Source organism: Thunnus maccoyii, chromosome 4, assembly GCF_910596095.1.
Source record: "Thunnus maccoyii chromosome 4, fThuMac1.1, whole genome shotgun sequence".
NCBI lineage: Eukaryota > Metazoa > Chordata > Actinopteri > Scombriformes > Scombridae > Thunnus > Thunnus maccoyii.
In genome coordinates, this window is record NC_056536.1 from 9,134,748 (window position 1) to 9,156,806 (window position 22,059).

The 22,059-nt window shown below is 39.7% G+C and overlaps 2 protein-coding genes across 17 annotated transcripts in view; both read left to right on the plus strand.

The window, feature by feature from the left end:
- Positions 1–12,414, plus strand: part of ttll10 (tubulin tyrosine ligase-like family, member 10) — a 37,712-nt gene extending 25,298 nt beyond the window's left edge. For 5 of the 14 annotated variants that reach the window (XM_042408016.1, XM_042408024.1, XM_042408018.1 and 2 more), the window contains exons 2-12: positions 4,316–4,660; positions 4,898–5,030; positions 5,230–5,348; positions 5,623–5,743; positions 6,939–7,024; positions 8,857–9,043; positions 9,513–9,684; positions 10,613–10,753; positions 11,146–11,262; positions 11,352–11,445; positions 11,663–12,414. In XM_042408016.1, coding sequence (XP_042263950.1) covers positions 4,316–4,660; positions 4,898–5,030; positions 5,230–5,348; positions 5,623–5,743; positions 6,939–7,024; positions 8,857–9,043; positions 9,513–9,684; positions 10,613–10,753; positions 11,146–11,262; positions 11,352–11,445; positions 11,663–12,309 — 2,162 coding nt within the window. In that variant the 3' untranslated portion in view covers positions 12,310–12,414. Of the gene's footprint in view, positions 1–860; positions 2,322–2,347; positions 3,796–4,272; positions 4,661–4,897; positions 5,031–5,229; positions 5,349–5,622; positions 5,744–6,938; positions 7,025–8,856; positions 9,044–9,512; positions 9,685–10,612; positions 10,754–11,145; positions 11,263–11,351; positions 11,446–11,662 lie in introns of those variants that run through there. The other 9 variants (XM_042408014.1, XM_042408028.1, XM_042408022.1 and 6 more) reach the window with 7 other exon arrangements.
- A 99-nt stretch (positions 12,415–12,513) lies between these two features.
- Positions 12,514–21,856, plus strand: LOC121895144 (probable pleckstrin homology domain-containing family N member 1). 3 transcript variants are annotated; one of them, XM_042408029.1, is made up of 11 exons: positions 12,514–13,368; positions 15,262–15,400; positions 16,160–16,306; positions 16,658–16,744; positions 17,975–18,062; positions 18,156–18,292; positions 18,390–18,536; positions 19,570–19,656; positions 19,933–20,008; positions 20,108–20,184; positions 21,333–21,856. In XM_042408029.1, exons 1-11 carry the CDS (start codon positions 13,274–13,276, stop codon positions 21,462–21,464), a joined length of 1,212 nt encoding a protein of 403 aa, XP_042263963.1. In that variant the 5' UTR covers positions 12,514–13,273; the 3' UTR covers positions 21,465–21,856. The 3 variants fall into 3 exon arrangements, with proteins under 3 accessions (XP_042263963.1, XP_042263964.1, XP_042263965.1); XM_042408030.1 differs by having other exon boundaries at positions 15,262–15,388; XM_042408031.1 differs by having other exon boundaries at positions 21,298–21,449.
- Positions 21,857–22,059: the final 203 nt, after the last annotated feature.

The window sequence follows — 22,059 nt, forward strand, 5'->3', positions numbered from 1 at the left end:
GACAGACAGGCAAACACACACACATACTTTTTATATAATGATATATATTTATTGTCATGTGTTTCATTTTCATGTAGCTGAATATATATTTTGTTTCTCTGATAGAACACATTAACCCATTTATGTAAACTCTTAAACATTTTCATCCACTTCTTTAGAGGATTTTTCCCACCAAGTGATGTAGTGACGAAGTCTGTTTACCAGTGTCGTTTCACATTTCTGCATTAACATAAACAAGAGAAAAGAAAAGGTGAAGAGAAAGACAAAGAAAGTGTCTCAAATCGGCCCAAACTGATAGACAGATGAAATCAAACTGTCTTAATTAACATTTTAATTGTGAAATACACCACTCAAAATACACAAGCATATATATTTACACGTTTATACATGTATTCTTTCTATGTAAATACACGTACACACATATGCACATAGCCTCTTGGCAGATGGTGCACCATGAGGTCGACAGGGCTGTAAAACAAGCCTGTTCTCTTTGTCCACCTACGCAGCACTTTGCACAGTGTGTCTATCAGATGGCGGCTCTTTATCAAGGTGTGGCTGAAACTGGCTCCACACAAATCTCTGTTTAACAGGAATATGGGAGGCCCACTTTTAATAACTTGGGTGCAGCAGCTGGATTCATTGACATCATTGTGAAGCTTCTCTCTCTTAACGATACTCACACTCCTAAATGGATATTTATGGTCACGTGTGTGTAAATGACTTACAGTAACCGACCGACTATCTGACCTGTGACTATTGCTTCCTTCTTGTAAATTTACTCGTGTTAGATGTGTTAAAGCACATAGGGTGCGATGACTCAGTTTGTATTTCTTTGATATGAACCATGGAGGAAATGTTGCATTTTTATTTGAACGTGTCATCCCATCAGGTTGGAGTCTTTGGTGATGGCGAAAGTGAAACCGGACTCCAGAATACATTTTATTCAGCTGTCAACTTCCGTCGCTTCTTATCATAAACACTTGCATTTTCCAGGGTTGTTCCCTGTAGCTGGTTTAAGTCTCGTCCCTAAAAAAATATGCCGCAGTCTTCACAGTCCTTTCTTTCACTCTAAATATGCTATAAATGAAGAGCGCTTGAATTATATTCCTGTTACTTGTGTTCATGGTTACCCTACTGTATGTCTAATTATATGGTTGCATAGATGCTGGGCCTAAGAGGCACCCATCCCTGTCAATTATCAGGCTGTTGGGAGGAAGGGAGGAGATTATGCATAATTGCCATCCATGGTCGGGCCTGGGTGTTTCCTCTTGAGTCAAATCACTGAGACAGAAGGTTATTAGTGGATTTGCCATGAGAGCAGACAAATGCTATGTTGCTCAACTTCATACCTGCCACTGGATTTGGCACTAGACAATATGATTTATGATAATCTCTTCCATAAAAAATAATGAGTCGAAGAATAATTGAAGCAGAATGAATGCTGACATAAACTGATGTTCATAATAAAAAATGTCCGGAGGCTTTAGGTGTAATCAAGTGCTCACTCGAACTTACAGCTCAATTGATTTGTATCTAAAAGTTCTGATGTTTTGCACTCATAATGAATTATTTTACTTTTTTAAATTAGAGAATCAAAAACGTCTGGAACCTCAGTTTATTTGCGTAGATAAATATTTGTTCAGGTTTTGGATGTTTATTGTGTAAAATGGAGCTATAGATGTGGGGCAGCATTAGAAACAGTTAAACAGTATAAAATTAATGGTGGATACTAAGATATCTGTATTTAAACATGTCACCTGGACAGATTTTTCACATTCTTATAATGACACTATTGTCATTGAGCTTGTAGAAAGTATTATTTTACTTTTTGTGTCAGGATATAATACCCTGGAAAACTGGCAAATCCACTTTGATTGACACTCTGCTCTCATGTTACCATAAGGTTCACACAACAGAGGCTTAGTGGAAATTAATATTGAATGAAGCTAAAGTTAGAAGTGAGGTGGGTGCAGGATACATAATCTTAAGTAGTTTGTTTGTCTTGAGCTGCTGTTGTTGTAAGATTCAATCTACAAGAGGCAACCGTTGCTAAGGGTCCCATTACCAGAGTAACCGGTGATTGTTTACATTGGTCTAGTGGGTTTGCTGAATTGCAGTGTGACAGACTATGGCTGATTTCAGTGGGCTAAACTGCAGACAGACCATGTGATTTCACCTCAAGTCTGTCCTTCAGTCTGTTGGTTTACTGATTTTCCGAGCCCTGCCGTTGGACTGCAAGGTTGAATGCACATGGAAGAAGAATAGGCTGAGTAGATTTTCATGGAGTCTGGCTGCACATGTATGTGACGCTGGAGTTGCAGGTAAACCCTTTTTGCTTCTAAATGTAGCTACAATAAGCTCCACCATATTTATTTTGGGATAGCACATTTACTTCACTTGACTTCTCCAGTTTAAATGCATGTTTTAATGCTATTTTACTATTTGAAATATACAGACAAAAACTAAGGCTAAACATCTAAAACCTTTTACAGGTGCTAACAACCCCTAGAGGCTGAAATTGTCATTAAACTTCAACAAAACTTTTTCATGAGGTTGTTACAGTTACACTGGGATGAATGGCGATGCAAATTTCATTGCAATCTGCTTGTTAGATTGTGAAATATCTAGCATACAAGGTCGACAGTTTACTCTGATGGTGTTGCAAGAGGAAATGGAATACCATCCTTGAAACTCCAAATATATGCAGCAAAGTGTATAAGAATGTGGCCATTCGTTTTCGTTTTGTTGGTCAAGTGGTGGTGCAAGACAAAAGGTCAAGAGGCTACCAGAGGCGTTGGCTGGACTGTTAACCATCAGGGACTGAGCCCAGATTCTTCAAAATTCATCAGATCCATCAAAAAACTTTTAAAAACGTACTTGTAAACACTGTTTCCATACATTTTTTCTTGCATGTGGGGGCTACGCGTTCCTTAAAAAATGTGAAAATTGGAGAAGGAAAGAAGGGTTTGGATTTGATTGACCATATAATCTGCACATGACTATTCCAGACACTCGAATGTCTCAAACCAAAATGAGCATCATATTAGATACCTACTACCATTATTACTAGGCCTAGATGATGGAAAATCCTCAAAACCCATAATACAATGGCAGTTTCATGAATGAGAGTCGAAAACTGCTAATTACTCAAAGTGCCTGTGTAAACTTTCATAATTTGGTTGCAAAATCATGCTGATGGACCTACTTGATATGAACCATATGAACCATGAACTATATGACTGTACAATATACTGTATATTACACCTGACACTGACCCACAGTGATGTGTGTGACACATCTAAATCATTTAGATTCAGTGTTTATTTCCGAGTGTAATCTGACATCTCTGTGAGTGAGTCAACTTGTTAAACTGACTAACGTTAGCACCTCAGCTAATGTTAGTGGCCTGAATTTTTGTTCTATGGAAGCTATGTTTACTTAGCTGTCACGACATGATCAGAAAAAAAAGTTGGATTGGTCATAAATCTTGGTGTTATCTCAGGTGTTACCACTGTTTGACTACCAGGCTGATAAAATATAGAACTTTTTGGCTATCTAAAATGAGACTAGGCTAGTTTGGTGTTGCTAGACAAGGGGAGGCACAACTATGCTATTATTGCTAACGGTTTAGCTGGCTACAGTGCAATGCAAAATATGTTAGCTGTATATAACTTATGCACTGCTCATATCATGTTCATGTAACTTGTAACTTATACAAACATTTACACACCTTGTTTTCCTGGCTCAGCATAAGAAGATGTTTGTGCCACTGCTTCAGCTTCAACCCCTTTACTGGTAAAAAAAATCTCCATATATCCATTTTTTCCTCATACTGACTACGTGAGCTAGCATTCGGCATAGTAACCCCATCAATTTAAGAATTGACAGAGACTGTTCACTGAAGATGCAAAATTACAACACTGCCGTCTTCTTTAGTGATAAACCACGCAAAGTGGAAAATTATTCGGGGCTAAAGAAAAATTCTTTGGGGCTACAGCCCCGAATGCCCATCATCATTAGAAACACCATGACCATGGATATCCATGCCAATTTAACAACAGTCTGGCCAATAGTTAACATTAAAAATTACATTTTTTGCTTTGACTGACAGACAGATGTGCATTACTTGTCATTAGAGGGGCAGAAACAATGTGTCCAGATGCTTAGAACCTCAATAATCAAAACTGATCTCATGTAACCGTACACATACTGAGCATCTTCTCCTCACAATAAAAAAAGACCTTATTCCTGCCCTCCATTATTTGACTGCAGGGTTACCGCACACCAAAAGAGGTCCACCTCTCTTCCCATTTAGGAACATTTCTAACCGTTCCCAGCAGTCAGCTCCAGCAGGAGGTCATGTCATCTGAGTGCTGGGTGGAGCCCTGCAGTGAAGGCCAGGCAGAGGAGAAGCAACAAGGGGAGGAAGTGGAGAAGGAGGAAGTGGACGTTCCCTGCAGGGACAACCTGCCTGCAGGAAGCCCAAGGCAGGAGGAGCCAGGAGGAGAGCGACCTTTGTCACCTGACCATAGTGGCATGCAGGAAGTGACACCAGAAGGTGGACTGGAGCAGGTCCAAAGGGAGGAGATGCAGACTCAGGAAGAGAGGAAGAGGTTTACCAACATGACTGTCAACCAGCAGAACCGAGACAGAGGGGCAGGTGCGTGTGGAGGGGAAAGTGGCACATCAAATAAGATTGTTGCACAAAATACACAAATAGATCAAATCTGCTCGCTGTAAAATAAAAGACAATTTCCTTCATGGTGACTGAGGATGATGAAGTACCTCCCACAAATGTTTTAATTTACTGATATTTTGAACCACAGACTGTACCTACATGTTTATGAATGTATGAATGACTTTGTGCATCCTTGACTGCTGTGTGTTTGTGTAAAAGTATCAGGTGTGTGCCTGGTGGAGCGATATCCCCAGAGGTCCGTCCCCAGGGCCTTGTTGAGGGAGCAGCAGGCAGAGGAGCCCCGGGGGCCCGGGCCTTTCTACTATTTTGGAGGAGCTAATGGGGCTGAAATGTAAGTAATGCAAATATGAAATAAAACTGTTGCTCACATCCTACGTGAAATTTTCCTTATTCAAAATAAAGATCTTTAGAAAGGTGATATCCTCTAAGTAGAGATTTGCTCATTGAACCCTAGTCTTACATGTGACCTCTGTTTTGTTGTGTGATTAAAGCAGAAGTGTGATTGATTTACTCTGGGATTTTTCCTTTAGAGTGAGCCGTTACTGTGAGAGGAGAGGATGGAAGAGGATTTACAACAAGCACAGGGAGGATTTCAAACTTAAGTGGTGTGAGATCAAATCTCTGGCCAACTACTGCAACTTCAGAGAGGGTAGTGGGAGTGTACAACCTTCAAAAATTACTATATTAATCACAGCACATAATCTGAATGTTGTATCTTACCGTGTTTACTTCTCCACACAGTAAAAATTAACCACACTGTTACCTAACTTGAAGAAATGTCAAAGAACCTGACATCTGTATCTGAAAAAGACAAGCCATGTTTAATTTCTTGTTTCATTTTTGTTCTCATTTTGCTTTTAGAAAAGAAGTTTATTGCCTTCCATTCACATAATGAAATCATGAAATCCTCGTGTTGCTCCCAGGTGAACAGCTGGTGTACCAGATTCCCAACAACAAGGTGCTCACCACGAAGATTGGCCTCCTCAGCAGTCTGCGGGAGTACGAGCGCGTCAGCAGCAAAGTCCACCACGGTCCAGGATTGAGGTGAAGTGTTTAGTGGACGACTGTTTTCTGCTGCATTTGTCTGCATTTCATCTCTTATCCAGACTATATGTGATGTAACAGTCTATTTCCTTTAGAGACTTTACATTTGTGCAACAGATCTCTTAGCAACCACTCTGGTACCATCAATAGAAATTCAATAGAGGCTCGGCTCTGCAAATACTGATTGGAAGACATATCAGACGGTGATATTATTTATTAAACACGGCCAAATTGCATCATCGGAAATCAGGTTTATAATAACAAAGGCTTGGTGTTGAGCATTTTGTGTCAGTGATAGTTCTGTGGTTAATCATTAACAGTTAATGAGTGCAGTTTTAAAACTGGATTCATTTTACTGACACATTAAATGTCTGGTGGAGAAATACAGTCATTCGTTTTAGAGAACAAGATGATCAAAGCTGTGAACTTTAGTTTCAGCGATGTCACCCGTCTCTCTAACTGATAACCACTAATTTACTGCACACAGGTCACTCAGTACAGTACAGTAAGAGTCGGCTTCAGTTAAATTCTGCAACTGGTTGTGAAATAAAGGATTATATAAATTTGCACACCAGAAACAGTGAATTAAACCAGATAAGTCCGAATTTGAAAGTTACAGTTAAGTTTGAAAATGTCAAAAATATATTTTGACATTTTCCATTTACCATAAATCATGCGTACTTGTACATACTCATTACTTCTTTTTTTTTAATGAATTGTTCGTAGCTTCTGGGAGACCACTGTCTTTCATCCTTTTGGAAATTTAATTTTCAGAGATGTAAAACTTGCTTGAGTCAATTCACCACATTGAACATTATTGGATTTAAACACATTTTACCTTTGAATACAACTGTTCAAACAGTAAAAGCAAACGGGATGATCACTGTAAAGGCATATCAGACTCAAACAAGTTCTGATATTGTAGTTGAATACAATAATTGGAAACCATGTCTGTCTGAAAGGAAGGTACACAGTTGTACATGTACAACTCTACAGCATGCTTTAAAGAACTTAACGAAACACTGCCATGGTCCTTTAAGCACTTCATTATTTTGTGGTTTAAACATTAATTGAAACTTTCATTAATCTAAAACAACTTTCTCCAGTAGTTTCGATTTTGAATAAATGAAGCACATTTCTAATCCCGCCCTAAAGGCGGTTTCAAACATTTGGACTTCCTCCTTGTGTTGTACAGGAGGCTGAAAATGGAAGAGTTCATTCCTACCACCTTCCGCATGGATGTGAAGGGAGAGCGGGAGGCTTTCTTTGCTCAGCAGGAGGGTAAAATACATCCGAACATTTCACCTCCATTAACCCCCAACATACAAGTATCCTGATGCAACAACAACACAAGACTGGTTCAACTGGATTTGTGTTTAATTAGCGGATCAAACTTGACTTCTTATGCTTCCGATAATGAAGAGAAACTGAATAGTTTGTGCTCGGCAGTGTTAAGACAACAGTTGCCTTAGTGATTGTTTAATCAAGAGGTTGAGGACGTTGGAAAATAATGCACTTCACCTCCCATAAGGCCCTGATAAAATCACCAGGGGAACATGCTGTTGCCATAGAGATGAGTCAGCAGAGGGCAGGTCTGAGACACAAACACAAGGAGAAACGGTCAACAGGGTTTGGATGTAGTGCTGCTGCAGCTCTGGACAGAACAAATGAAATACATTTAAGATTAAAACACTTTTCGTTAACATTAAGGAGATGAAATGATGATCCACCGGTTTCTGGATTGCGTGCAGACACACTGCATTATGATGGCGTTCAGGTTATGACAAACACGGTTATCACTAAGTAAACAGATGAAAGACACAGACAGCTGTTTTAGATCTCTGAATGACAAATGAATCTGTGGGAGAGAAGAGAAAAAAACAAGAGAACAGAACCAATATAATATAAGAGCATAAAAACAGTCAACAGTGTGTCATTCACTCATCTCTGTTCTTTACATAACAAACACTAGTTTATCTTCATTATTTGACACCATCGCTGACAGCTGTAGTGTCACATAATGTCAATGATGGAAGAAGTATTGAAATATTCTACTTAAAGCCCCCAAAACTTGTCTTTAAATCTTAAGTATTTCTTTATAACATTAAATATCTATGACTAAATAAGCAACAATAAAAAAACAGAAATCTCTTACATGAAATAACCAAAACTGTCTCATCTTTGACAGAAAACTTTTCCCATTACTCAAAGTAAGAAGCTGATTGAGGAAATAAGTTTCAGGGCCTTCAAGTAAAAGTAGCAATACCTCAATGTATAGGTTTAGTGCATTACAAGTAATAGTCCTGCATTAGTAATTTAATTTTAAAAGTACAAGTATTAGCAGCAAAAGTGCTCATTATATAGTAGAATAGCCCTCATCTGAGTGTTACATTATAGGATTACTGTTGATTTTTAACTACTTTACATACTGTTAGGTAGTTTAATTGATGACTTTGTTACACTCAACTTCAATTAACTCGTAACTACAGCTATCATGTAAATGGAGTAAAAAAGTACATTTCTCCATAATGTAGTTGACTACAAGTATAAAGCAACCAGGATGCAAAATTAACTTTTTTGTCCACCGGCCAAATGGCTTGGGAATAGTCAAATTTTACCAGCCACTCATTAGATTATCATTGTTGTTTTGGCTGGTGAATGAAGCAATTCTAACAGCTACTTGCATATCTTACCAGTATTTTGGCAGGTGGCTGGTGCTAATTTTGTGCCCTGAAAGCAGCAGAGGATGGATATGCTTGAGTGAAGGGCAAGTTCCTCAAAATGAAGTGCAGTAGTTGAGGAAATGTTACCTTCCACTACAGCATAATGTGTATTTACACATTTGGCACAAGGTGAAGAATTGTGTCGTGCCATTTTTAGGGAGCACAATGTTTACACTTTTTAAGTTTGAACAGAAGCAGAAAGTAAACACAGTGAACCAAGAAGCAAATAGGAAGTGATTTCACACGCAGCACTCATTCATAGATCAAAGAATGGACAATGAAATAGTAAACAGACAGACAGAGTAGAATTTATATACTATACCTGTACATGTCATATGTTTATATTAGCAGGACAGGAGTTTGTTAATGTAACCATACAACCGTTACCAGGTGTGAGCAACAACGAGAGTCACATGTGGATCTGTAAGCCCACGGGTCTGAACCAGGGCAGAGGGATCTTTCTGCTGAAGAGCCAGGAGGACGTAGCCGCCTTCAGACTGAAGCTGCAGGACAGGGAGGACAGCCAGGCCAACAGGAAGGCGCATCACCGCCAGCCTCAGGCTCGCATTGTCCAACAGTGTGTGAACATACATAACTATTGGGTCCTTAAATATTGTATCATGTCACATTTTTCAATCTCCAAAAAGGCAACTTTCAAGGAAGTGGGAAAATATCCTGCATGTAATTTAAATTTCAGTAGGTTGTGAGAAGCACCAAAAGATTTATAAAGACCTCAACATGATATATTAAATCAGGCCGCATTAAATAATAAGAGTAACATACCTCATATGAGAAGGTGATAAAGTACTATAAAAACAATATCGGCACACTAAAAGTTAGTAAACTCTTGGTTATACCACTTTTTGAGAAGAGACTGATTAACTGAAACTACTTTCAAAAAGTCTGCATGCAGATGTTCATAGACTTTTAGACAGTAGTGTGTTGTGTTTGTATCTTGTTGACAAATGTCATTTTTGACAGAAATGTAGATATAACTGTTGAAGTTGTCGGTTTGTCTTAAAGGTAAACTGACATTTTTCCCTCAGTTACATCCAGAGTCCGCTGCTCCTGAAGGGGAAAAAGTTTGACGTGCGCTCTTACCTTCTGATTGCCTGCACTTCACCCTACATGATCTTCTTTCGCCACGGATATGTGCGACTGACCTGTGACCTCTACGACCCCGGCTCCAACAACCTCTCTGCCCACCTGACCAATCAGGTAGACCCTAATCCTGTACGGGTAAACATTCAAACCAAGAATCCCCACACGGGTTTAGATCATCTGCGATAATGTCAGATGAGTCACTGTTTGGAAATCAGGCAGTTAGTAGAAAAAATTATGATGCATCCTATTAAAATAGATTTAAGGAATGAATTGTGCCAATGGTGCTTCTAAACGACGTTCAACATGTGACCTTGATTTCTTGGCCCTGATACAACACAATCAATCCACTGACATACAGTATACAGTAATAAATCAGTCAATACTACTTTAACTGAATGGCCTTTTTATCACTGTCGCAATACCAAAGAGACATACAAACTTCTTTGAAGTTGCTAGATAGTAATTATCTGAACAGAAAAGATTAAAAAAAATGCCTGTACACTGCTCGAAAATGAAAAAGAAGAAAAAGGAACAAACCAGCTGTGTGCAGGTATTTTTTTTTTGTTTTTGGTTACTGTACATTTTTAGGGAAACACCGCTAAATGTCATGTTACTGAACAGTCACTGCAAAGCCACATAACAAGATCAGATCATGTGGAGGTCTTTAGATGATGAACTGGTGAATTTTAGACCAGAGGATTTACAGACACTCTGTCATTCATTCACCAGTTTGATAATAAATAGCAGATTAGTTTTGATTCTCTGGGTTCTACTTTCATATGCATGTTAACTGTTTCAGGGCAAAAGTTAAAAAAAAAGTGTCAACCCTTAATGTAAACTTAAAAATACTCAAACATTAATCATATAATATGATATATGGATAATAGTAGTTTGCTATTAAAAGTATTACTCATGAGATATCTGCATCCCACCCTTCTTTACAGTCCTGCCTAACATTAGTTGTGTAAATGAAGACATTAGCTGTGGCACCAACTGTCTCTCTGCTTCATGTGTCTCTGGTCCCCCTGCTGTCCGTCTGCAGTACATGCAGAAGAAGAACCCTCTGTACAGCCAGCTGAAGGAGGATACTGTGTGGTCCATGGAGAGCTTCAACGCCTACGTCAACGACAGGTTTCAGGTTGCCAAGGGTCTGCCCAGGGACTGGGTGCTGGGCGCCTTTGCAGTGAGTGCTGCTGTGTGTTGTAGCTCTCGGGGACCAATTACTATTATAATGATGGTTGTTGGCACTTGCAGCTAAATGAGCTTGTGGTTAAGTTTGGATGATCTCACTCCTGTCTGAGGATGCATCATCTTTTTACTTCAATAAAATATCACATGTGCTGTGTGGGGGTTGTTTTTATCCATAGTACAACAAACAGTACAGTCAGTTAACATCAGTTGAACCCTGATAGTGACACACATTGAAGCAAATACAACCAATCAAAATGTGGCGTTTAGTTTATCAGAAACCTGCTTTTGTATCACAAATAAAAGTCTACATACAAGTTGCATTTTCATCTTTCCATCTTAAAGATGGAAACAACACTGATTGTTTTCTCTCTTTCTGTGAATCAGAAGCGCATGCAGCAGATCATGACGCAGTGTTTCTTGGCAGTCAAATCCAAGTTAGACTGCCGACTGGGATTCTTCGACTTGATTGGCTGTGACTTCATGGTTGACGAGGACTTCAAGGTATGTGAGACATTGCTGAATATATTAACGGTCAGTGGTATGTTCACGTGGGTGTGTTTGGACTAAACGTCTTCATGCGCTCCTGAAAGGTGTGGCTGCTGGAGATGAACTGTAATCCAGCTCTTCACACAAACTGTGAGGTGCTGAAGGAGGTGATCCCCAGCGTTGTTGTGGAGACACTGGGTGAGCTCACCAGCTGATCACTTCATTAAAATAAAAACTTGGGTTCAGTGGATGTTTATAATGTAACTTTAAGGCCATACTCAAACAGAAAAGGTCTCACTTGATCTCACAGTTTGCATGGTAGACTCATTTCCTATCAAATGTGTAAATTAAGTTCAAGTGACAGGCTGATGTGTGACAACACCCAACATGCAACTTCTTTTATGTTCCTGTTTAGATTTAACCCTGGAAATCTTCAACAAGTGTCGTCTCAGACAAAGAATCCTTCCTCTGGCCAATCAGAGGGAGTTTGTGCTGCTGTACAACGGAGTTTCTCCTCCTGATTCTGCGTTGGCCTACGGCAAAAGCAACACAAACAGTGAATTCAACAAGAAAATCACCAAAAAGACTCAACCCAGGAGGTGTAAGTCAGTGATGGAGGGCACAACTGTGCCCTTAAGGTTCCCTGATAATTCTTTCAATGTCTCAGCGAGCGGTGAGGGAAGTGGTAGTTCAAAGTCTGGCCACTGTCTCACCGCCTCCACCTCCACCTCCACCTCCACCTCCACCTTACCTCTCCATCAAAGCTCTCTGTCAGCTCCAGGACCTTCAGGTATACGCAGCAACAACAGCATGCAGACTGTTAGGAATAAGAACCCTTGTCCTCGGGTCGTACTCAAGCTGAGCAAATGTTCTTTGCATCATCACTTGAAGGCCGCGGATGACTTGAAACACTCAAAGGCTCAGCCGAAGATCGTCATGTCGTTGTCATCACTGGCGCTGACTGAAGGGACACCTCCTGTGTGTGCGGATGAAAACAAAAGAGGAGAGGAACCTGGTGAAGACACAAAGAGCTTAGCCTACGAGACAAAAGAGGAACAATGATCGAAAAAGCTTTGTCTAAAAAGAGATCAACACTTTTGACATCTGGTGCTGTTTTATAATGTTAAGAAATGCTTAATGTGACAATAAAGACTATTTATCACTTGAGTAGCTGGTTTAATTTTATCATTGGTTGTTAAGGAATATGTAATACAGAGCAGCTTTTTTTCCAGTAATGGTAAACTTACTGCAATGGAAGCACACATCCTCCATCCTCAAATCAAAAACAAGTGGAAAATGGAAAATACATCCATCAGTCATCTTAGACCAAGTTGTGTCACATCTCCTGCCCTGTGGAAACACCACAACATGCAGACATGATTGTGTACAAAGTCTCCCACCATCTCACTGTAATTGTAACCAGATCAACACAAGGCTCCATTCTACAGTTGTTGTGGCTTGTTGTTTTGACTGCAGCTCTTTACCTCTCAGTTTCCTAACTCATAATTATCTCACTTGACTTATTCCAGCCCTGTGCATGTAAACACAGGCACAGCATGGTCCGATCTTTCCCAACACAATGCTTAGAAACAGTTTTTATTTGTCATGCTCAAGCATCAGCAGGTTCCCAGCGTGTGTTCAGAGTGTAAAAAAAAAAAACAAACTGAGGAAGCTGCTCTGTAAAACAGCCAACTGACAGGAAGGAAGGAACCACTACACTGCGACGCGACACAAACTTTTTGTCTTCGATTCCTCTTCAAAAGCAACACCTTTCGTTCTCAGGGCTCTATGGAAATATTCACTACATGCTGGCAAAAAGGGGGAACTAGAGCTTAGCAGCACCCCCCTCCTCTTCTGCAGTGCACAATATCCTCTTTTGGACCCAACCAGCCCCTGTTTTTATGTCATCTCTTTGGCTTTAGTGTGGCACGCACACAGTGAGGATGATTGCCCCGGCAGATGGGGCTCAGTGTGAGGACTAGAAGCTGAAGCTAAGACAAGGCGGAGAGGGACAGACTCGTCCATCATGGGATGCTGCAGTGTGACCCAGAGGCATACTGGAGTGGACGAGGTGGGCCCTGATGAGATCGAGCTCCTTGAACTCTCTGGGGACAATTTAGGGTAAGACACAAATACCAGATCACAGTTAAAAGCGAGGAACTGTTCAAATATAGAAATGTACTAGTGGGAAATTCATACACGTATGACTGTGCTTGGATACTGGAACAAAATATAACAGTGGAAATAAGAACTTCAGGAATACCAACGTGAGCTCATCAAAAATGTGAATTTTAGTCCGCTTTGTAGTGCTTATCATCATAGCTTCAGACAGACTGGTTCTAGGTTTTTTTTTATTGTGGTTTGGTTTAATGTGTGTTGTGGAGGAGGAAACAATGTTAATTCTGTGAAGTGAAAAGGTCTCATCATCCTGTTTCAGCTTCTCTTTCTGTGGTTTTCTTTGGCATTCAATGTGTCATGTTTTACAGCTGTCAATGCAAAACATAAGAAGATGCATCCTCCTGCAGGACCTTTTTACAACTACAGTGTATTCAATGATACAATTTCTAGGCTGTATATGCATGTGTATGCTTGTTTTCACAGAGTAACAGCATGTGCTGTCAGACAGACAACTTCAGGCAGGTTAATGAAGAAAAGGTTCAGCTGTAAAACCTTTAACTATCATGAAAACAGCTGCAGAACAACATATTATATCCACAGGATTTCCACCCACCAGCACCCAGCAGAACAACAAGGCAGAACTAATTGGCTCTTTTTTGCTCAACATGAACTTGGGAACTCAGTGATGCTGCACTGATGTGATTAGGAGATTACTATAAAGACAATAGCTGAAGCATGGAGGGGGCTAATACAGAGTATGGGCGGGACAAATCCCCGCTCATTCTAAAAGTGGGAGATTAGCATAGGCTAATCACAACAGTAGCCGGCAGCCCTTATGTGTGGCTGTTCAGCGGTTGCTACAGAACTCGTGGTCGCATGTCATCCTTGTGTTTTACAACATGGACAAAGACATGCAACATAAAGCTGCACTCACACACACACACACACACACACAAACATGATCAGGTTTGTGTGCTGAGACGCAACAGACAAATCCACAGCCGTGTCCAAATTTAATACATAGTAATTGTTTAATGTACTATTTACAAATTGCCTTGACATACAGATTTTGACTGTGTTAGTATACAGCAAAGAGAAAATAATGGAGTGGTACTCACAGGAAATGATACTATATGTGTGCTGATTCATAATGTGCCACTTCCAATTAAACTGAGTAAAGATAAAGCAAAAAGGTTTTTTTTTTAGAACATTTTTTACCACCACAGTCCATAATTTTTTTTTTTTTTTTTTTTGTTTTGCAACTATGAGTAGCTGCTCTACCTCTTTTGCGCATACCGTTGTGTATATCAGCATCATATTGAAACTCACGAATAAGTGACTGTTCTCAGTATGCTTAATTTAGTCACTTTCTTTAGTCACTAGAGGCTCAGGATTAGTATGTAGTACTGAATTGTAACATAGCTCATATTTGTAATGGAAAAGGCAAAAAAAAAAAAAAAAAAAAATGGTGGTGACAGAACAGGTGGGTCTGTCTCTGCTCTGACTGCTGTAATCTGATTATGTCTGTCTGCTGCTGGGCTGCGAGGGGCTCAAGACAGGTCATTCAAACTGTGGTATCTCTGATTGCTCTTCATTCTTTATTTATTTTAGTACAGGCTCACTTAGGACTGTTAGCAGTGTAAATATGCACTGGGTGGAAAGAGAGACATGGACACGGACTTACAATCTTTAGTTTTTGACAGGTTAGAGTATAATGTGTGGCTGGACAGAACCAATGAGAAAGTGTAGGTTACCAAACCACAAAGAAGAGACTGAACCCACAGTTGCTGCAGTGAAGCCGTAGCACCGTGAGGCCAACCACTGAACCACTTGCCCTCATTGGCTGCAGCTATGTGAAAGTGTTATTAGATGTGCTAAAAAAGTGTGCTTTTTCAGGGTGTGGACTCTGGGAGAAACCAGACTACAGCTGTCAGTGAGAAACAGCAGAGATGAGCAGGAGCCACAACCACCGCCACCACCGCCACCACCACGCTACCCCTCAGTACGACACGTTGAACAAGAGGTCACTAACACAGTATGTGCTCTGGGTGTGTGCGTGTGTGTGTGTGTCTGTGTGTGCAGGAGTGAAAGACAGACGCTGTGCACAACTGAAGAAACTTCAGTTGTGCACAGCGTGTGCTCACTTTGGGCAAACACTTTAACACATTTGAGTGTGACAAGACGTGACTGTCAACAGTTTCCACTCTGCGCTGTTATTTGTGTTGAGACCAGACACACTTTGTATACACGCTGTAGAAATTTCCATGACAAAAGTGAGCGATCCTACATTCCCTGTTTAGTGTGATTCAAACTTTACAGGAAATACAGGAGGGAGGAAACACTAGTTCAGCTGAGGTTTCACACTTTTTCCACTTGAATGAGAAATTGTTTTAAAGTATACAAACTCTGACTGAATAACATAACACAGTCCTCGTGCATTTATCCCTAAAAGGCTGGACAATGATCTTAATTTGGATATCAAATTCCCCTGGTTGTGCAACATTTTGCTTAAACAGCAACAACTGGGGGCTTGTAACAGTGAAACAAACTCCAGTCTGCTGTGTAATGCTTGACTCATCGCTGCGTGAAACATGCTGATACTGTACATATATCCTGATGAAGGCAGTGATATGAGGAGGCACGTTTTTAAAAGTCAGAACAGCAACATACCAGGCATTACAACATAGGGAAAATAATAAATAACAGAGAGTTAACTCAGCAGCCTCAAGTGTCATTATCTTCTAAAGATGGTCAAATCAGCAGATGTGGTCTGATACAGTTTTTGTGTCTGTAGGTGGTGCTGTGGGGCAGGAGCAGAGAGGAGCTGCAGCACAGGATTTACTCCCAGCAGCCAATCAGGGGCTGGCAGGGCAAACATGCCCACACGTATGGAGAGATCATCCACTCCTCCCTGGTGTCTCTGTACAACAGCTACACTAAGGTAACATGGAATCACACTCCTGGGAGTCAGCTGGGGGGTGTGAGGTGTGGCTCCACCATACATCATCATAAACGACAGCAGCAGAGCCATGAATTGACTTTAGGATTAATTTTTAACAGTTTGTCAGTTGCGATAGTGCTCTGGTTGCATCCTAATCTGAGCTTTGAGTTTTTATCTTTGTGCCTGTATGAACATACATATAGCTGACAGAGCCTCTGATCAAACTGTTTGAGAAATGAACTTAATGAGCTTACAAATCCATCAGGAGCCAGCAGTCAATGCTGAATGATGTTTTGGCTTTGTTGCTTGTTTGGTATTAAACCTTTGTCACACATTCATTCGTCCCCACAGGAAACCAGTGAATACTTCCTGGTGTTATTCTCGTTCCACCTGCTGCTTCTCTCGCTGGACCACTCTCAACAAGACTTAAATTATGAGGTATTCTTTTTACTTTAAGAGGACTATTGCTTAGAAATGTCAAATAGTGGTGATTAGAAGATACATTTCAGAAAAATCCACAATACTACAGAGAAAACATTGTCCTGGACAAGAATACCAAAATCTATTAAACTAAATCTAAAAAACTAAATCAATTTATTTTCGCACAGCAAGAGAGATTTGTTTGTACGTTGTCGTCACAGTGCAGCACAAAGCCTCAACTACATTTTACAGCTGCACCAATCAATATTTTAACAAATGGCTAATTGTAGTGTGAGAGGAGATGCTTGTGGTGGCAAAGCCACAGAGTTACCACTCAACTTTCTGTTGCTCTGTGTCTGCTGGATGTGTAAAAAGGCCACTTTTGCTAACTTGTTAGCCATGACAACTTTATAAGGTGATGAAATATAAATATTGTGTTTACTGCTTGTCTTGCTGCCTTGAAGTGGCCAAAAAAGTCAAAAGTAAAAGGTGAAATATATGTTATGGGTAGCATTTTGAACCCGGTCCCTAATTCCTTTTAAAAACTTGAATAAAGATTCATCTGTCAGTATATGAATCCTTCTTTTAAAGGGGTAAATCCTGTGATTTAGTATTGCACTTCCATAAAGTTGGGGAGAACAGATTAATAAAAGTATGGTTAAAGTTTGTGCAGCAGAACCCCTGATCAAGTTCTGGATCAAACACTGGATCCTACACTTCCCATAATGCAACTCAACAGCACCTTTCTTAAGACCCTTCCTGCCTGGTAAATGTCCACATCTTTATAACTTCAAACCATAGTGTACAGCGCAGGCTTTCTGTTATACATTTTTAGTCTTCAAGCCCACACTGAGATAACCTTTGTGATATCATCAGGGGTTTTTTTCCCCCAACCATTAGTCCAGAAGACATGACACTTTTATGTATTTTCAAAGGCTGAGTAATGCTCTTCATGACAAGTAAACCAATCTTGATGTGAAAAATTGGCAGACTGCCCCTTTTCTTTATTTTTTTTTCAAACTGAGGCAAACAGAGGCTGCAGAGTTATAACACCACCATTAAGCAGCTGCAATGAATCTGACTAAAATGTCTGCATTAGCAGGAACACAGGTGTGTTGACCTGAAGAAGGTCTATGTAAACATAACTTGGCAGCTGTAACTGGGCAGAGACTGATACTGCACAATGGTTAATACCAATATTGGTGTTCGTTTCTGTTTTCTTAACCTCTGTCTGCTATTATCTCGCAGGGCATCCTTCCCCTTTCTGGACTTTCCTTCCAACCCGTCTCTCTGGCCCCCGACATGTCACATTCACCACACATGTTTGAGATCAGCAGTGAGTCACTGGAAATTACCAAGTTCAACTCAAGACCTGACCACACAATGTAAAGTGCTGACAATAGTGTATGCTGTTCTTTCTTTTATCCAGGCCAGATGACGGACTCCAGGATCTTCATATGTCCCAGTGCTGCGGAGTTACAGAAATGGATGCAGTACCTAGACGACAGAACATACAAGTCAAAGACACAACCCATGAGTCCCACCCACTGCCCTCTCTCCTATCTAGTAATGACAAACTGCTGTATATCTGGGTACAACTGCACATGAAAAAGCAGTCAGGTTAAGTTGTAGTTAATAAATTGTTCACATATCTGTTCTGTAGTTACCCTGTGATGAACACTGGAAAAGAGAAGAACTGAAAAAGTACGTGATGCAAGCTCCATTGTGGAAGTGGCAGGGCTCACCCATACAGCACATGGGCCAGCCAGAATACATATCTGTCGTCTACATCATCGACACTCAGAGAAAGGTAATAAATAACTCTCTGACACTGTATTAATAATATGCAGGTTATCTACATTTTAATATGAACTTTTTCATAGTTTGACATGTTTTATTAAAACATGTCAGTCTTTGCCAGGTGATCACCTACATGTACGGAAGACCAGAGATGACAAAAAATTAGTCTGTGGCCATGAGAAAATATTTCTATGTCGACACAGCAATTATTTGGTGATGACAATTTTGAACAGCTTGTATCATGGAGATCAAGATCATGGAATTTAGATGAAAGAACAGGATGAAGGTGAAAATACAAAATGAACGACGGTGCCTGGTCACTTGTGTGGACAAATTAGTCATTCATGCTCTCAAATTACTGAATTTATGGACACAAAGATTTTAACATGCATATTGTTGTGTATTTCAAGACTAAGATAACAAAATGTTGTTTGAGAAGTAAAATCTCAGCTATATCCATATATCTCCATCCAAAATCAAAACAAAAGCTGCATTAAATCCAACACGTTAATTTACTGTATTTACTGACATGAGGATACACAAATTTAACTAAAGGCTTAGTTACGTAGTTTTGGCCATCTTGATAACAACTTTGTCACACTGAAGTCTGATGGAGCAAGAAACACTTCAGACAGGTTGTAAATTAGCTATCAGTTTATCCAGATTATTTAAACCACTTTATCAGGAGGTAAAATGAAAGTGAGCGCACCCAAAATATCGATAATAATCTCTCACTGCACAGAAAAACTGTTACTGATTGCCTGTGTTTTTACTTCTAAATAATTTTGGGAGTATCATGTTTCTTGCCCCGTCTGACACGTTAACAGATCTCAGCAATTAATTAGGAAAGTACAATGTTATCATTACCAATAGGAACAATGGACAAAATGAAAAATAAGACAATCGTTTAAAATATGACTTGTGGTACATGTGAGTTTGTAAAATATAATGTGTCTATAAGATATGATAGAGAATAACCTTGTCAGTGGTTTTAACTGTATTTGACAGCTAAAACAACAACAATTGTTGGCTTTTTCTTACAGGAACTCCAAGAAAGACTGATGGTTCTCTTCCCTCAAGACGTCCTGCTGCTGTCGGTTGACAACAAGCGACTGAGTATAAGTTATGAGGTAGTGTAAAATGACTCTATGGGAAAATCCCTAATAACACCTTCTCAACCACTGTGGCATTACTACATGTCCCAGTAATCATTATACAGCGCTTGTTCTTTTGACACATGACATATAACAAGGGTGGAACGTTTGGTAACTCAAACCTGCAGCCTGCAACATCACTGAATGCATTTCAATCAGCAGCTAAAATCCTGTACAATCATGGTATGATTATATGGAAGTAATCATTCCTGCACCTGCTTCTTCTTCTTCTTCTGTTTCATCTCTTAACAGGGCAGACTGGCCCGACAAAGCATCAGAGCTGTGGAGAGGTCAACATTTCCTGGATGCCTTGAGTTTGAGCTGATAGGTATACAAATCAATACTTTTTTAACATTGAATTGGATGATAACAAAACGACGGGCAGTGAAAAATACAGTCATTTCACATAATAACTATTGTGTTTTAGGTGAGCTGGTGGAGCCCCTGCAGGTCTCTTGTACCAGCCTGGAGGATTATCAGACCTGGATCTTTCAATTACAACAGGTTAGACTGATATGTTGTCTGACATCTTTAGAGGAACATAAAATGGTTTAAATTGACTTAGAGTATCTCTGGTATGGTCCTTAAAACTGAACATACACACACAAGAGACACATGATTGAATTAATAATTGTTTAAAGCTGCATTAAGTTATTTTTGGCCACTTGGGGGCAGCAGAACAACCTGAAAACACATGTGACATATCATGTACTACACCTTATAAACATGTTAGCAAAAATGACCTATTCAGCAAACATGGAGCATCATGAGCATTCATTTGGAGTCGTGTTTCTGCTGCTGCTGGACAACAGGTGGATGAGAGCAGAGTTTTTAGGCCGTAAAACCAAAATAAGGAGCTAAAAGAGGCAAAAAAGCTCCATACAGATGAGAGGAACTGCCTCTGATCCATTGTAATTATAAAAATATTTTTTTATTGAATATTCTTAATTTCAGTGAGTATGAAACCTAAAGATCTGTTTACATTTTTAAAAATGAGAGTCACTTTAGTGGGCTGATGGACACCAATAGGTCAACCAAGGTTTTGATTTCTCAGATTTTGTGATTTTGCCTTCTCAGATTGAAATTTAAGATCATTTAGAAACAACACACAGGAATATGATCTTGTCCCCCCCTCCTTTCTAATTAAGTACGTTCATGACTCCACCAACTTATGTTTCAACCTCTTGGGAAGCTTATGACCGCCAGACTGAAAACCACTGTTTAAGCCCATTTACCGCAGATCTTGCCGTGCAGCATGTGAACTGCACTGTGTAGTGTTTTACAGTCCTTCATGTCATTTTGCTCTCTCCCAGGCAGCCACTGGTTTTAATTTGGTATGAAAATCAACTTGTACAAACTTGTTTGAGATCAAAAGCATTTTATTTCGAATATCTTCAGGATTTTCCCCACCACAGAAGTTGTGTTGGTGCAACATAGATCAATAGATTCATCTGTACAGCAGATAAAGCATGTTATGGTCATTTGAACATGGGACCAACTATTGTAATTGAAAGTCAGTCATGATTTTCTTGATTCAGGAAAGGAGACTTTTTGAAGTTATAAAGTTTGTGTTTGCAAAAAATATTAAAACCTTTACTTACTTTAACCGTGAAGCAGCTGTGCATCAACGGGAATTTCTCTTTCATCTGCAGCCAGACAGAAGCGGCAACGTTACTGTGAGTCACGCTGCACCTCCAATCATGCCGAAGCTGCAGAGGAACCGGAAGGAGTCCCGGGAACCGATGATAACAGTTGACCAGTATCACATCAATGGACACAGCTGACTCATCAATGTGGAAAAGTTGGAAATTTCTCCACAATTACAAATCTAAAACAAAGTGTGTAGATAGTACAGCATGTACATACTTATATGTGTGCCACAAAATGGAGATACAGCAGTGAGGAGGTTCTGAGAACCTCTCACCCTAATTTTGATATATTTGGGTGATTTCGTCATGGAGGGATTGAAGAGATACTTATAGTTCTTGTTCATGTGGGGACAAACCGAAACAGGGCCATGACCCAGAATAAGATCAGACCACAGCTGAGTAAATGTTAGATGCAATGACTGTTGAGCTGTAAACTAGAAATGAAGAATCTGTACATATTTAGCTTTGATGTCTTTACCATAAAATACATAATGGTTTACTTTTTGACAATAAACTATTTAAAAAGTTGAAAGACTCATTTATTCAACACAACATAAAATGGAAGTATCTGTATTTATTCAGTGGTTAAACATTTACAGTAGTGTGCAGAGATCCAGTAAACATCCAGTCTATTACAGTATTTGTATTTATTCTGGTATTAGAAATTAATCTGACTGCAAAGTTCATAGTTATGGAATGTCATCATATATGTCAACTCTTATTAATATAA